The 15,739-nt window shown below is 42.4% G+C and overlaps 1 protein-coding gene across 1 annotated transcript in view; it reads right to left on the minus strand.

Moving 5' to 3' along the window:
- Positions 1 to 15,739, minus strand: part of tln2b (talin 2b) — a 95,005-nt gene that overhangs the window by 21,408 nt on the left and 57,858 nt on the right. The window contains exons 21-41 of the mRNA XM_073472491.1: positions 15,050 to 15,178; positions 13,772 to 13,885; positions 13,485 to 13,598; positions 13,239 to 13,373; positions 12,930 to 13,058; positions 12,458 to 12,560; positions 11,227 to 11,435; positions 10,672 to 10,791; positions 9,722 to 9,919; positions 9,058 to 9,197; positions 8,397 to 8,490; positions 7,866 to 7,955; positions 7,634 to 7,756; positions 6,171 to 6,314; positions 5,816 to 5,977; positions 5,535 to 5,675; positions 4,469 to 4,650; positions 3,103 to 3,235; positions 2,888 to 2,989; positions 2,594 to 2,764; positions 790 to 936 (exon numbers count right to left, since the gene is read on the minus strand). Of these exons, the coding sequence (XP_073328592.1) occupies positions 790 to 936; positions 2,594 to 2,764; positions 2,888 to 2,989; positions 3,103 to 3,235; positions 4,469 to 4,650; positions 5,535 to 5,675; positions 5,816 to 5,977; positions 6,171 to 6,314; positions 7,634 to 7,756; positions 7,866 to 7,955; positions 8,397 to 8,490; positions 9,058 to 9,197; positions 9,722 to 9,919; positions 10,672 to 10,791; positions 11,227 to 11,435; positions 12,458 to 12,560; positions 12,930 to 13,058; positions 13,239 to 13,373; positions 13,485 to 13,598; positions 13,772 to 13,885; positions 15,050 to 15,178 (2,880 nt within the window). The remainder of the gene's footprint in view (positions 1 to 789; positions 937 to 2,593; positions 2,765 to 2,887; positions 2,990 to 3,102; positions 3,236 to 4,468; positions 4,651 to 5,534; positions 5,676 to 5,815; positions 5,978 to 6,170; positions 6,315 to 7,633; positions 7,757 to 7,865; positions 7,956 to 8,396; positions 8,491 to 9,057; positions 9,198 to 9,721; positions 9,920 to 10,671; positions 10,792 to 11,226; positions 11,436 to 12,457; positions 12,561 to 12,929; positions 13,059 to 13,238; positions 13,374 to 13,484; positions 13,599 to 13,771; positions 13,886 to 15,049; positions 15,179 to 15,739) is intronic.

Genomic DNA, 15,739 nt, shown 5'->3' on the forward strand with positions numbered 1-15,739 from the left:
GTCGGGCTACAGTCCAAACCATTTAAGTTTCTTACATTTATGACTGCAGCCTTGAAGGATGTCACTGATGAAGGACTGTGAATTTTCTTGCATTATAGTAAACTATCACGTCTGCAACTGCAAGTGTAAACAAGTCATTTTTAAACGTATGGTTTCTCTAGAAGGCACATTATTGTAGGAATTCAGATGGTCCAAACTCAGGGTGATTAATTCAAGAGGCTGTTTCGAAGATAAATTGAGCTTTGCCGGCTATACCAACATTTGATGCACCCCATTTAGCAACTCAAGATCTTTAATAGAACAACGTGTTAATTATTGTATAATTTCAAAACAATTAAAAAGCCATTAGTGAGAACATATAAACCTTTTTTATGTATGCATTTGTGTAAAGTGTTCCACTTTATATATGCTGATGGAGTTTTAATGAAGGTTGCCCCTTTATTTCTATCTGAGAATGTGCATATTATTATCAATTATTAACCGCGCCGTCAGCCCAGCGACACGTCCCCCAGCAGGAATAAATGACAGCTGACATCACCAGTGGGCTGTGGATTTAAAACTTGTCATCTACTGGACTAATGAGAGTCACTGACAAGGACACACTCAGCTCACCCACAGTGGAATAACTCTTCCAGGGGAAAGCTCATTTTGCCTTCAGACAAATAAGATAGGGAATATGTGTCAACCTGAAATCTATTTAAACCACCTAAGCAGCCTTCTCATGAGGGAACGCATACATACTGTATAAGCATCTTCTAACAAAACACACACGAACACACCCTTACTCACCCTGCCCATGGCCTCAGCGATGGACTCCACCATACCCCCGACCATGCCTCCTTCGCTGGCCGCCTCGTTCAAAGTCACCATGATGTCGTCCACAGCCTCCTTCATCAGCTGGGCTGCTTCAGAGATGGCATCGTGGGTGTGGGACGCCTGGGGACACAGTCAGCTGATTAACGCTGGTGTGACATTGTCTTAGTCAAGCCAGGAGGAGATTTATCAGCTTGACAACAGCTCCGAGTGTGTCCCTTCAGCTGGTAGCTCTCACGATAGGACACGTCACCAGGGCGGATGCTTACTGCTGTTCGGACTTGTATCCCCTAAGTAACCTGCTTGTAGGTCATCAGAATGTAGTTCTACATTCATATTTGCATTGTGGTCATTTTTTGTGTATTAAACAGGGGTTTAGGGCCATAAAAGGAAATAAAAATTTGAATATATTAGGTGTCAATTAATACATAAATATTGATTATTGTTGTATCATGATATTTCAGAAGTTAAAAGGCTAGCTGACTAACTGCTTGGCGCAATATTTCCACCTAGACTCTAGTTTCTGGAAGGCGGGTGTCTGACTGATGGACATTGTATGTGAAACCAAAGATGACACCCCCTTAATTTTCCCATGAATAAAGGGAACTTTTATTTTTTTGGTTTTTGTGAACAAGTGGGCAATAAACTCAATTGAGTGATATTTTTTATTGGCACGTTCCTTTTTAGTGTTATTTTGTCAATTTGATCTTTTTGTTTGCAAGCAGTAGCTTTCTAAATTGCTTCATTTCACCAAACTAGATTTCCTCCCTAGCTTTTCCAACACTGTGTAAGACTGAAAAATGTAATATTTCCAGGGAAACACCGACTGATTTTTAAGACTTCAAGTGAGCAAACAGACTAACCTTTCAACACTACCGTGTCTTCACCAGAGTCAGAAATGTTAGCCAGTTTGCACAATTAAAGGCTGCAAATGTTGTTTATTTATAAGGCTCTACTACAAAAACTGCCAAGTTACCTCTCTCTGGTTGATTACAAGTTCAGTTAACTTACAATGTCAGGTCATGGAACATTTTGACATTAGCTGTACCTCTCCAAATTTTTTTAAAACTTTTCTTCTCTTATTTCATTGGAACATTTTAAAAGGTTGCACTTACATATTTGCGATAACACCTGTAAATGTTTTTCTTAATTGTGAAAATGTATATTTGTTTCTGAATTTCTGTGTCTGTCTTTCTTAAACTGTATACGTTCACTTTAAACACAGGTCTCTCTTAAACAAGGTCCTGATCTCAATGAGACAACCTGTTTAAATAAAATAAAAATTCAATTACTGTGCTCCAGTCCACTTTTTCCTTTTTAAGTTTGCTGTCCTCAAACTGAAAAGCATCTGAATCAGCTGCATACTGCTGGAAGATAACATATATCAGAATCTAGGCAGGGCATATAAGCAACAATTATGTTTGAGGAACAGCATAATCACCTGAAAATGGGATCTGAAGTTGTGCAGTTAACAGGTTTTAAAAAAATGATCACTTAAATCTTAAAATCAATTCTAACACTAATGGAAAACCATAAAACCGAGCGAGAACTCCTGCGGCTTTGTTCTGTATGAGTTTAATACGAGCGAATGACTTACAACTGAAAGAAGAGCATATAATAGAGAATTACAGAAGCCGAGGCAGGAGAATATTTTTCATGCTCAGCAGTAACAAATGGCTCGATTCTCGGCTTGAGAAATGTAGTTTACTATCAGAGGTCAGACTTGAAAAAGAGATCATGGTCAGCTAGACACACTGTAGCTATATGAACTGTCTGGTACCTTTGGGTTTCCCCCGCCTTCCTTGGCAGCATACAGCATCTGTAGGGAAGACTCTGACAGGGTCTTGGTCTGGTCTAGGATGGTCATCTGCTGCTGGTGGTCGTGCAGCTTAGAGGCCAGGCCCACCGAGGCCACAATGAGTGGCTCAAAGTAACTGGCCAGCTGGGTCACCTGAGGGAATGAGTGTAAGAGAGCTGTCTGAGGAAGGATTGGATCACAAGATAGAAAACAGACGGAATGGGTTTTTCTTTCTAAATCTAGTGGGGATGAGGGGATATACGGTCAGATCGGCACCTTGTGTCCTAGTTGAGCAGCTTCGCCTCGGGCCGCGGTGGAGACGGGATCAATCAGATGACCAATCTCCTGCACAGACGATGTCAGCTGCTCCTGGAGCGCCTGGTGAGTTACAACGGCAGAGAATTACGTTATAAGTTACAACGGAAAGACTACAGATCCCATTAAGTTCTTTCTCTCGGACAAGATAGAGCTGATGGGGTATTTGAACTCACTTCCATGGAGATATCATCTCTGCAGGGCAAGGTCTGCCCAACTGCAGCTAGGGAAGCTTGCTCAATGTCCCGGATGCACTTATTGATGTTATCAATTGAGTAATCACACTCCCTCTGTCCTGGTGCCTTGTCCCTATTATCAGAGAGGTTGAAAACACATATATGCTGTAAATACATATCTACATTATTGTGCAAAGAAACATAAAAAAAACATTCACATCAACTAATAATGCAACATTTAATTGAAAGAAACATTTTTTTTTTCATAAATATGAAGCTAAAACCAGCAGCAGATGAGCTTAGCATAGCATAAACTGGCTATCGCCAAAGCCCCTCGTAAGCTCACTAACTAACACGTTATACTTGTTTGTTTAATCTGTCTAAAAAAGTTTTACAGGCTGTTTGTGCAGGACTATTTTTTTTTTTGACTGGGAGCAGTGACTTCCTGGATAAGTCCAGCTAATTAACTGCTGGCTTTAGTTCATATTTAGTATGCAGACACAGGGAGTATGAATCATGTCATCGAACTCTTGACAAAAGACACATTTTCTGGTGAAGCACACTGTCAGTTATAATAAAATGCAATCTATTCTGGGACTTGGCTGCTGAAGGGAAAAGCCAAAGATGCTCTATAGTCATAATCTGTGCTCATGTGGCACAGATACAGGAAGTGACCCTTGTGTGCCGTCTTTTTTCTGATCCATCTCTGGAATAGTATACGTGTGTCAAGATTTTGCAGAAATGGACCCAAACGCAAGACACTCAGAGGCGGGCAGGTAATAGAACAAAGAAGTTGAGCTTTAATGCAACTGAAGCTGTAGTCCATAAAATCCAAAGACTAAAACATGAAAATCAAAAACAAGAGCCAAGCAAAAAGGCTGGCCACCAAACTAAACTAAGACACAGGATTACTGGATGAAAACAGACGAACCAACAAAGAATGAGGGGGAAAACGGGCTCAAATACACAGGGAGTGATGAACTAATGAGCCACGGGTAAGCAGGAAAAATAGGGCTGGAGAACAGACAGTGAAGTGGAAAGTAAAACACGACACACGCGGATAAACTTTCAACATAAAACAGGAAATCAAAAAATGGATGATGAGGGTGGGACACTCCCTTTGATAAATTGTGTCTCATCAATGCTCTACAATGCTCACTTACTGTATCTATTATAAGACAGCGGGAATCTCAGCAGATGTAAAGCAATGTGGCAATTTATTGCTTAGCTGAACAGGTATCACAGAATATGCCCTCTGGTTTCAGAAACAATTTTCTTTCCACCAACTGTGAGCAAACAATTATACACTTTGATTCAGTGTAATCCTGTAGAGACAGATGTGGCAGTTGGTGGGATTAATACCAACCTGATGGACGTGATGAGGCTCTTGATGGAGTCGGATACAGTTCTGGAGTGGCCGGCAAGTATGGACCAGGTGGGAGGATCTTTGGGGTTGAGGACAAGCGATCGGGCTGTTTCTAAAAGGTAAGTTGAACTATCGAGCATGGAACGGGCTGAACGCACAATAGGCTCCTGGGCTGCTGAACCCTGTGGAAATTATGAAAGGTTAGCGCAGGTGAAACAACAAGTCAGGTCACAGAGCTAGCCACATTGGTATGACAGAGCTGTTAATATTCCTTGACTACCTTGGAGAGATCAAAGGTGCAATCAAAGGGGGGGATGAGATTAGAAAGACAGCTTTACACACATGCAGGAAGAAACACCTTCAGTCTTTATGATCCGAGCCAAAGCCTCCCTCGACAATTAGATTAACAAGCTGGAGATTAGAGCAGCTGTGCTGAGAGAGAGTGCCGTTAAACACTGCCCTCCACAAGATTACAGCCATAAAGCTTTTAGAGGACTGCGCGAGAACTTGTTCCGCTTTAGATTGAAAAATAAAAATCCATCTTTCTCCTCAAGTCTTTTCTTGACTTTAAAAGAATAAGGAAAATTTGACCTCAATCCAATTCCCCCCATGTTCGCTGTACAAATCTTTCTGTGTTGGCTCACGTAAGAGTGCTTGTTTAAAGTGGATTGAGCGCAGAAGTCACAAATATATTCATTAAATCTCTTGAAAGAGTTGTTACAAGATCCTCCGTAGGACGAGTGGAAATACTAATAGGATGTTTTTGAGAACAGAGAACAATCTAAACGGGGCACAACAAACAAGTAGAGCTGCAGTGATTCTCTGATTCCAGCTTCTTAAATATGAATATGTTCTGGTTTCTTTACTCCTCTATGACAATAAACTGAATATCTTTGGATTGTGGACAAAACAAGACATTTGAGGACGTCATCTTGGGCTTTAGGAAACCTTCTCTTTTTTAAAACCATTTTCTGACATACTATAAACCTAAAGACTAACCAATTAATGAAGAAAAACAATCAGTTAAGATCCAGCTCTACAAACAAGCATGAAAGTGGATGAATACCTCATTGCTGATCTGAGCTGGGATGCTTGCAAACTCAGGGTTGTTGGCAAAGGTTGACAGGTTTTCAACAGCCTCAAGGAGTGGTGTCGTAGCAACACGGCACCTGTTTCTGTTCTCTTCTGAAAAATCCCCATCCAAGGCCTGAAACAAGACAATGGCGTATGAATATTTTACCATGTATTTGTGAGGACTGAATTCGACACACATCCACAGCTTCTCACACGACGAAAAAATTCTGTAACAAATTTACACTCAACGTTTTGATCAGTTGGGGAGTTGACCTTGATGGTTTTGACAAGGTTGGCTGTGGTGTTGGCCACCTCTTTGGCTGACTGGACAAACTGTCTCCTAGCCACAGGGTTGGAGGTCTTGGAGGACGCCAGGCGGCAGGCGTTACAGAGAGCTGAGGTGTGCTTGGCAACAATTGTTGCTGCCGACAAGACCTGACATACAAAGATACACCAACAAACAGGAAGCAGAGTTGTATAGATGGAATTTTCTGCAACATTCAGGTCGATTTTGAGGTTTTCAAACTTAATGAGCCATTTGATTAGAGTCACAAGAGATCTATATGCACGACTGTCCCAAATGCAGTCCCCATATGCCAGGTAATCGTCCCCGCATGGACCCTCTTACCTGTGATGGACTACTGGCTGGGTCCACTAAGTTCTGACACGCCATCTGTATAGCCTGGTGGGCTCTTGCAAACTGGATGGGATCCACCAGCCCCTCGTGGCCTGATTGGCTATTGGGATCAGACACACCTACAAGATAAGAGGCCTACAAGGCAGAAAACATAAAAGTTATTTCATGTATTCCTTTTCTTCCTTAATTGACTGATTCATCAGTTTGCCCCTGGACAAGATCTTTATTGTCTCCCAAGATAGCATTGTTTGTCACACACAAGCTAATAAACTCCACATACAGTCCAAGTGGATGAACAGATACACAGGTAGATTCAACTATAGTAATAGTTTTCATTGAAATAATTTCAAAAATATTTTTACACAACCTTTGTCATTCAAGTACAAAGCAAAATGAAAAAATAGAAACATGGGGATGATCATGATGATTGCTTAGTAAATGATTTATAAAACATTTTACTGCCTGTTAACGGTCAAATAACTGTTAATTACGTTTAATAACTATATATTTAACATTTATTAATGATGGTTATCATAAAGTGTTACCAAAACACTCTACTTATTAAATCCTCTAGATGCAAATTACACCCCAAAAAATTATAGGATAAAATAGCCATGCTCAATGCCACTAAAGCATCGGGCCCATTAAATGCAATATGACTCAAACCTGCTTGCTTGCAGCTTTAAAGAAAAGGTCAATTTTTCCATTACATAAAGATCCTTCATCCTCTGAGTAACAAACGCGTTTCACGCTGTAAACATTTTCTTGTTATGGTTGTCTGACTACTAAAATCATGTTTGTGGATAATTGGCTGAGGCATAACACATCAAACCTAAACGGAATCTTAATATCAAGTACGCCCTCTTTTACCTTATGTAAGTCCTGCCAAAAGGAGTAAAATACATATGATATGATTGGCATTTAGAAAAAAACACACTGTCTCCAGCTAGTTGAGTCCTCCGAGAAATGTTTTTCTGTGCTGGTGTAATAAAGAAGATACATACATAGATTCATATTGTATTCATGGGGGAGCTTTCTGAAGGCAGGTAAGCACGAGAAGCAAAAGATCTGTCAGAGTGTGCCCTTTTCGAGACAGGGGACCTGAATGTTGTGTGGAGGCGAGAATGTTATTTTACAGCTCTAAGGTTGAAGTCTGTAAAACCTCCAATGAAACCTGACTCATCCTGCCTCTCTGTCATGACTTCCAATAGAAAGTGTCCTGCTAAGGTCTAAATGCTATTTATGAATGGCTCCCACCTTGTGACGACGTTTGAACTTCTTTTCATGTATTGTTTAGAGGGCTGTAACAACCTTAAAAATGACAGACAATTTGTTTTTGCGTTATCTAAATGTAATGGGACTCGCATCAAAAAAGAGGGGAAGCAGAAAAATGGAGCAGAGGAGCAGAAAGCTGAGATGAGAGCAGACGAGTTGGTACCATGCGGTGATCTCACCTGTCCTGCAGCCTCCGTCAGTCCACACAGAGCTTTGGACGCCACGCCCACGCTCTCCCCGAAGGCTACCACATCGCCCGTCTTACAGTGCTGAGAAATGCCAGCCATTGACTCTCCCAAGACCTGAGGCATTTGGAAATGGAGGACAAATTAGATCTTCAGCTGCCTGCTACGTAAAATATCTCTGACAGTTAAGGCATACAGTTCACGCAATTATTTTGAAAGCCTGCACCTTCGAATTCTCCATGACGCTCTCGATGCAGTCAAAGTAGGAGAGTTCGTTGACAGGCTCGTTGGGGTTATCCAGGAGGCCTCTGACAGCCTGTAGACAGACAGACATGATAATGGTACTACTGTGGACACACTGAACTTTCCTGCTGTGATTTCACACTTTTATCAGCCACTTAACTTAAGATTAGAAAAAGGAAACTCTTTAAATGTAAATCAAGCTGCTTAGAATATACTGTCTTGATAAAAATCGAGTCTTAAATATGTCACTTTCAGTTACTTGAGATTAAGTGAACATAGGCTTCTGTATGCAAAATGCTCTTCTTCAACCAGTGTCACTAATTCAGTTATGGTAGCTCTGAATTGAATGTCCATTCACATATAAATCAAATGCAAAAAAGATGGAAGCAAGGGGTGAAAAAATGCACCTAGCTTCCCTGATTAAAAACATACAGGCATGTACAGGCAACAGAAAACAGGCCTGAAGAGGAGGAGGTCTGTGTGTGTGTGGTACAGTGTATGCGAGGACGGCTACCTCCAGCTCCCTCAAGGCGTTGTCACACTCCCTTTGTCCTGCTGCTTGCTGGGTACAGAGCGTGATCAGCTGGTTAATACTCTCTGTCACTGCCCTGAAACACACAGGCAGCCACACAGGCTTTTTAGCTCTCACATGTGCCCTGTGCATGCACACACAGCCTGGCCTCACTCACACTCACTCACTCATGCTTTTAGCTGCCCTATTCAAGCATGCCACTGCTGGCCCCTCAGTGCGATAGGCTAACACAGCACACAGGAGTGCAGAGATTGTCTGGAGTTTGTGTTAAGCTTTGCTGAGCACAGACAGGACCTAGCCAAGGCTTCCATCTTCCTAATTAGACAGAGAGAAGTCAGTCAGGCCCAAAGCCCTGCGGGACCAGCTGCTTGGCTTTGCACTGGGGGAAGGATTCAAACTCCTTCTAGCAATGCCGCACAGATACAGCTTTAGCAGTGGAATACAGATGCAGCAGTGAGACATGTTCTGTGACGTTTAAGCATAGAATCTACATTTTTTAAAACTTTCACCAGGCTCGAAATCTGGATGAGGATTCATATCGAGGACTATTGGTTCAGTTTACTAGCAAATACTGTGTGGTATTCACAAGACAAACAAAGAGAATACAAGATTCACATCAGGTGTTATCTGCGTCTTATCACACCTGGCTGCCACAGCTAGGAGATTCTTGGCGTTGGCGGCACCTGGATCCACAGACAGAGACTTGGCAGCCAGCAGCAGCTTGCTGGATGCCATGGAGATGTTCTTCAGATTACCAATAACTTGGATTTGGTCATCCTGGCTCTGCACAGGCACAGAGGAAGAAACAGACAGGTGATTTTTAAGATGGATTCAGAGTTCTGTTACATATAACAAAAAAAGACACAGTATTCACTGTATCAGCAACAGCTGTCAAGGGATGAAGCATTGTGAATGATGTACTTAATGTGCCCCTACTACCTATATCCTCTTACCTCACTCAGCAGGCCTCTTTGAGCTTGATAAAAGCTCGGGTGTCATGCTACATCAACTCCAATCCCACAATCTTTTCAAATTAATGAGCAAAATAACCAGAACAAGAACATCACAAGATCTCATTACATCCGACTGTGTTAGTGCTCTTGGGGACAATCATGTGCCTAAGTGAATTAGATTAAAAGCTCTAATTAACAAATTACTTAAATAGCTTAGGTAATAAAGTGACACAGAAATATGAGCTCGGCCACTCAGCAGTTAAGACTTTTATGTTTTTGAAGGTTTGATTCTCCTCTTCTACCACTGAACTGCTTCAGTGGAGCACGCTGGGGGTGTATGATCATCAAACCTACTTGGGTGTGTCCGGCCATTTCAATGCCAGCATCCAGGAACTCATCAAAGTCTTGGCTGAACTTTCCGGAGGCCGCAGCCAGCTGGCTGCTCGTTCCACGAGAGGAGTGGACGACCTCGCCTGCAGAGTGGTTGAGTTCAGCTGCCGTGTGGTTCAGATCAGTCTGGGCCTCCTGGAATGCCTTTTTGCAGGGAGGTAGCTTCAAAGACAAGACACGCATCAATTAGGGCATACTGTAGAACTCATATCAGAAATGACGTCAAATGGAAATTACCTGTTCAGTTACTTTGATGTATGTGTTCAAGGGCTGCTTAGGTTAACTGGGGACTCAGTTGCCTGTAGGTTTGAATGTGAGTGTAAATGGGCTCCAGCCCCCCAGCAAACCTTTTTATATTGAAATATCAATTTCAATAATATTTAAATTAAAGGTCCCATAGTATGCTCATTTTCATTGTCTACTAGAAAATGTTTGGATGCTTTAATGTTCAAAAAACACAGTCTTTATCTTAAACTGCCCATTGTTGCAGCACCTCTATTCAGCCTCTGTCTGAACGCCCCGTGTTATTGCCTGTCTCTTTAAGGCCCTCCTTCTGAAAAGCCCAGTCTGCTCTCATTGGTCAGCTCTCACAGGCCTGAGCAGGTACTGACAACCGTGTTTCCGTATCAGCTCTGCCGGTGTTTTTCTGGCTGAGAGCAGAAGGCCTGCTGACTCGTTTAAAGGCACAGTTTCTGTATATGAGCTGTGCGCACTTCTCCATGGATTGCGCCTTTTGAGGCTTTCACAGCATTTAAATGGCACCTAAAGCTGCTTTATAATCAAAAAAGACATGGAAATCTAACTTTCTACAATATGGGACCTTTAATTGGTCAATGCTAATGTGTTCAGTACAGATGTTTTGGCGTAAACACAAATACACTAAATGGAGGAATCCCCAAGTAACCCCGACTCACAACGTCCACCAGGAGCTTCTTGCTGGCCTCTCCGATGCTCCTGAGGGCCATGTCAACATCCTTCTGGCCTGGCAGGCAATTCACACAATTATTCAGGGAGTGCGACACTGCTTTGGCCACCTGAAACGCAGCACAACGCCCAGTCAACGGACTGCCATTAGTCATTCTAACAATGCTCTGCACAATACAAAGTCCCATAGCAAAGCTATAAGGGGAAATACATCTCAAATGCAAATTGGGCTCACAGCGGTGCACAGGAATCCGTGTCACTAATTTATGCTGCTGTCACAGATATAAGCCAAACAATATGTTTATCCCCCGAAGGGCTGCAGGAGAATGAGCAGTTTCACTCTGGCACTCCTGAGAGAGGAATACCAGGCAAGAGACAGAGCAGAGAGAAAATAGCAGCGCTTAGAGGGGATGATTGTTGTGGAAAGAAAAAATGTTTACAAATCAGTAGAGGGGAGAGAGAGAGAGAGAGAGAGAGAGAGAGGGCCCAAGTGGAACAATGTGATCTCTACATGAATATCATTGTCCCCGGGGTATCTACCCTACCTGTGCCAGTCTCTGCTGACTCTCAGCATCTCCTGGATGTACCAGGGCCTGATGGGCTTCATGTATCAGCATGGCCGAGCCCTCCATGACATACTGGGCTGAGTCCAGCATTGCAGCTGCAGCCTGAGGCTCCCTGGTGCTGGCTGCCACTCCTCTGGCTGCTTGAGCCAACGTCCTTAAAGCCTGGGCTGTTTCTCTGGCAGCCACACCTGCAAACGAAAATAAGTAGTTTGGAAACATCACTTCTGCTTCACAGATTAAATCCTGAAGCAAAATATATTATATCAGTATGATAACAGTATCAGTAAATATAGCCTGAATGTTTCATGTGCACAACAGACATCTACTGTAGTAAAAATGTATGTTACACAGGTAATATTCTACAGATAATGAGGGAATATGACGCTGACATTCTTATAATATTATGTAGTGACAGTAAGTAACCATGTTTCTGTAGAAATGGAAACGTTTTACTAAACTCATTAATTTCAATCTCATTAGCTGTTGCAGCTGTCTGGCTTAAGCATTAGAAACAGAGGTATGTCTATTTTCTGATTTAACTATAATTGCACTAGCACTGTGCAAATCAGCTGGTAGGGGCTGGCTATACCACACGGAGACCAAACTGTGATACTGAAATGCCCTCATTGTTTAAATGAACGAGTTAATATAATAAATATGGCCCCCGCCTGGGAGGTGCCCTTAAATTATTATACACAGAGCTGAGAAGAAAAGCAGCAAATTGCATCAAATTGCATTAACCAGCCAAGTGAAGCCATTTGCTGATGGAATGTTAAATCTGGTGAAAATAAGATTAATGAGAAGCGAGCAGCACCCTGGGCCACAGCGTGAAGTGCTGCCTCGGAGCGTTCATTGTTAAAAAACGCTTTTCTCTATCTGTCTTCATCTCTCCTCCCCCGAGATCCCCAATTGAGACAGAATTGACAGCCAAACAGTCGAGCCATGCTGGATTCAGAGGGTTTGGTTTAAGGCAATAGTGATAGCACAAATAAAGGAGTTATACTTTTCTCTGTCTGCTTAATCCTCACTTGGCACAGTTAAAAGAAACAACTTTTTTTTCAATACAATTACAGTCTGCTATCAATATACAGTATATTTATTATTTCTAATGGCTCGGATAATGTAACTATACTCTAAACAGAAGTAAAATATTGAACTTAATGGCTACTTAAGCTTCAAAGACTCTCTGTGCACAATACGTCTGACTTACCTGTATAATGTTCATTGCCCTGCGCAGCACATGTGAGCAACTGCGCCATGGAGGAGCCAACGGCCTTAGATGTACTTCCCAAATCCTGTGCACACTTTTCCAGCTGTGCAAGCAACAGAACACACAATTAAACCACTGGATTTATAGATGTGATCTTTGGGGCAGATGCCAATGCCGACATTAAGTTCAAAATTCAGACATTGACATTGATATGGATATTTTAGAGTTTAATAATACATTTTATTTTCCAAAATGCAATTGGTGCACTGAATTAGTAAACTTCACTGGGAATTTAATAATAACAAATTACCCCCATCTTTGGTTTCATATCAGTGCATATTGGACAACATATGCCGATAGCGATAGGCCACACCACTGACAACCGATATGTCAGGTTTGAATATCTACAGTTTGATTTCTACACTAAAATGTTTCATTTGAACTTGGACAGTGAACGTTGCTCTGTACTGACCGTTTCCCCAGGAAGAGGTCTGAGCTGGGCGTCAATGACAGACATCCTGGCATCCTGAAGCTCACTCTTGAGGGTCTGTACGGTTTTGAGGGCTGAATCGATCTCCAGAGGACCGCAAGCTTCATGGGCCTTCAAACAGCACACACGTAAATGTTACTCGCATGCATCCAAATATTATGCAACACAGACAGGATGTCAGCTTATATGCTGTGCTTTATATCTCTGAAGGAGATCAAAGAGCAGAGCTTTACAACAAACAACATCCGTGAGATGAATCCTGCTATCTCTAATGGTGTTATGTAAAGATACCTTCTGGGTGGCGGTCCTGAGCTCGGCCAGGCAGGTAGCCAAGTTCTTGGCACACTGGCCCAGTTGCATGGCAGCGGCCTGATCAGCCACCGTCGGCACTGCTGACTTTGCAGACACCACCATCTTACTTCCAGGCTGAGGGTTGTTGACAGAAAAACAACAACACATTCATACGGTAGCAGTTTTTGTTTGTGTATCTGAAGAGAATCTGATAGCTGTTAGCTCTGTCAGGGTTAAAGGTCTGACCTGTAAGAAGCTCTGGCTGGCCATGATGAGGGCAAGCTGGGCCCCGAGCTCCTCAGGCTGGGCCTGGCTGCTCCTCATGCCCTGCACCAGCTGGGGGATGCTATCTGCTACTGCCTGCATTTAAACATGTCCAATAATGTATGCTTTACATCCACATCATCATATCTGAAAAATAAAAGCACTGCCAAGACTACAAAAAAGCCTATTTTATAACAATATATAATGTAGTGGACATGACTTCACATCATTTTGCTTAACACAACAGTGAAACCAGTACATGATTTTACCTTGCAGCTATGTACTAGCTGTTGGTGTGAAACTGTATTTTTGTTGGAAGCAGCAGCATTCTGAGCCGCTGCGATGGTCTGAGTAGCAGCAGCCGCCGCCTGCTTAGCAGCTATCTGTTCAGGAGACACAAATGGAAATCATTTAGACTAAAGTAAGAGAGTGGCGCCTGGCTGAGAACTACATTCTTTTACTCTGTGCAGTATCAAGCTGTCATGTTCTGTACTCGGACAGAGTTGTTCTCATCAAAACTAAGAGGGGTCGCAAACCAGCTGTTTTGTAAGAAGAGGGAAACGGGTGGGATTGCACTGCTCGATCTCAATTCATGAGATGATCATCATGGCTTTCCCCTTGCTATGTTTCCAAAACTGAAGCACTAAAAATATACTGCTAAACTCATATTAAGATGTACGAGATTGTCAAAAAAGGGAGAAGAAATTCCCTGTTGACTAAAAAAGGAAGTAAAGTGGAAAAAAGAGAAGCCAGAATACATGACATCATTACACTAGGAGATGAAAAAACAACAACTGAACCACATGTGGAATTGACATGAGAGAGAGGAGAAGCATTTCCTACCTGTGGTGCAGTGAGCGCTCTATATTCGTATTATTCTATACATTTTATTTACTTCAAGATAAAAGTGTGTGAGGAGACAGCAGGTAAGATTAAAGGGATCTCAACGGGCCTAAATGTGGCTGTAGACTCATGACACTTTGGTCTTATTGGCTTACATGTTTCCTTGATGGAGGTGATCATTAGCACCATTACTGTGACCATCTGATGCAGGGAGGCGGACTGAGATATAAGTCTGATAGCATTCCGATCCCAGCCCTGGGTAATGCATAGTTTATGTGCTTGGGAAATTGAACATTGGGCGCTCTGAAGCAGAGGAGGGCTAGTCATTAGGGGGCAAACTGATACCAAAGGCTAAACACAGATCTTTACACTCAGATAGTTCACTCACAGCACTAATGGGGTTTATAGCTCACTGCTACAGGAAAAGAGAAATAATGCAGACGAATATACTCAATGGGCCGTATTTGTACAAATGACCGCAGAGGCGTTTCATTGATCGCATTATGTCATGCTTTCTTTTATCCTAATGTCCAGACTCGCCATTTATTTCTACGATGTTTGTTCTAAGGGACTACAGAATGTGGGAAAGAAAAAGATTTTTACGTGACATTATTGCTGGTAGAGACAAACAAGGAGGAGATTTGTGTTTTCATCAAGGTCAAAAAACACGTAGAAGATGGGACATGTTGACTTTTATGACTCACCTCCAGCCTGTTGACCAGTTTTTTCTTGATGGCGTTCTGAGCTGCAGCATTCGTGGCCACACGTAGCCCCTCAGCTGCCTCTCTGAGCCTCTGCTGCTGGTCCTCATTCTCTGGGTAGGCAGCTGCCCCCTGAGAGCACATAAACACATACATATGACCATGACACATGCATACAATATGTACTGTAACAATAGCTATCAGAGCTCAGCAGCTGAAGTTTAACCACTTACACACATTGTAGAATAGATACAAAAAGGCATTTAGCCCTGTCTGCTTTCTGATAGTTTCCAAGGAAACTGTGAGCACCAGATTCCTACTTCCTCTTTGATAATGGCAGTGATGTGGTGATTAATGTGTCACAGATCAAAAACATCTCCCGTGCCATGAGCAGCGTTACACTTGCCTGGTATTTCACACTGATAATATCCTGCCAGACGGTGCCAGGGGCTTATTAAGAGCCACGGATGCGGCACCCTTTTATTTTGGATGTGAAATGGATGCTGGTAGTTGCAAACAGTAATGCCAACATGTGAATTCTATCAAATCAAAGTATTTCAGCTCAGTTCATCTTTTAACGCTGCATTCAAAATGACATTAGTCATGCAAAGTCATCATGGAGTGCTGATGGAAAAAGAGAAAAGCTGAAGAGAACACAAAATATCAACAGTTGTGGATCAAACTGTTTATAAT

Source organism: Pagrus major, chromosome 8 (genome assembly GCF_040436345.1).
Source record: "Pagrus major chromosome 8, Pma_NU_1.0".
NCBI lineage: Eukaryota > Metazoa > Chordata > Actinopteri > Spariformes > Sparidae > Pagrus > Pagrus major.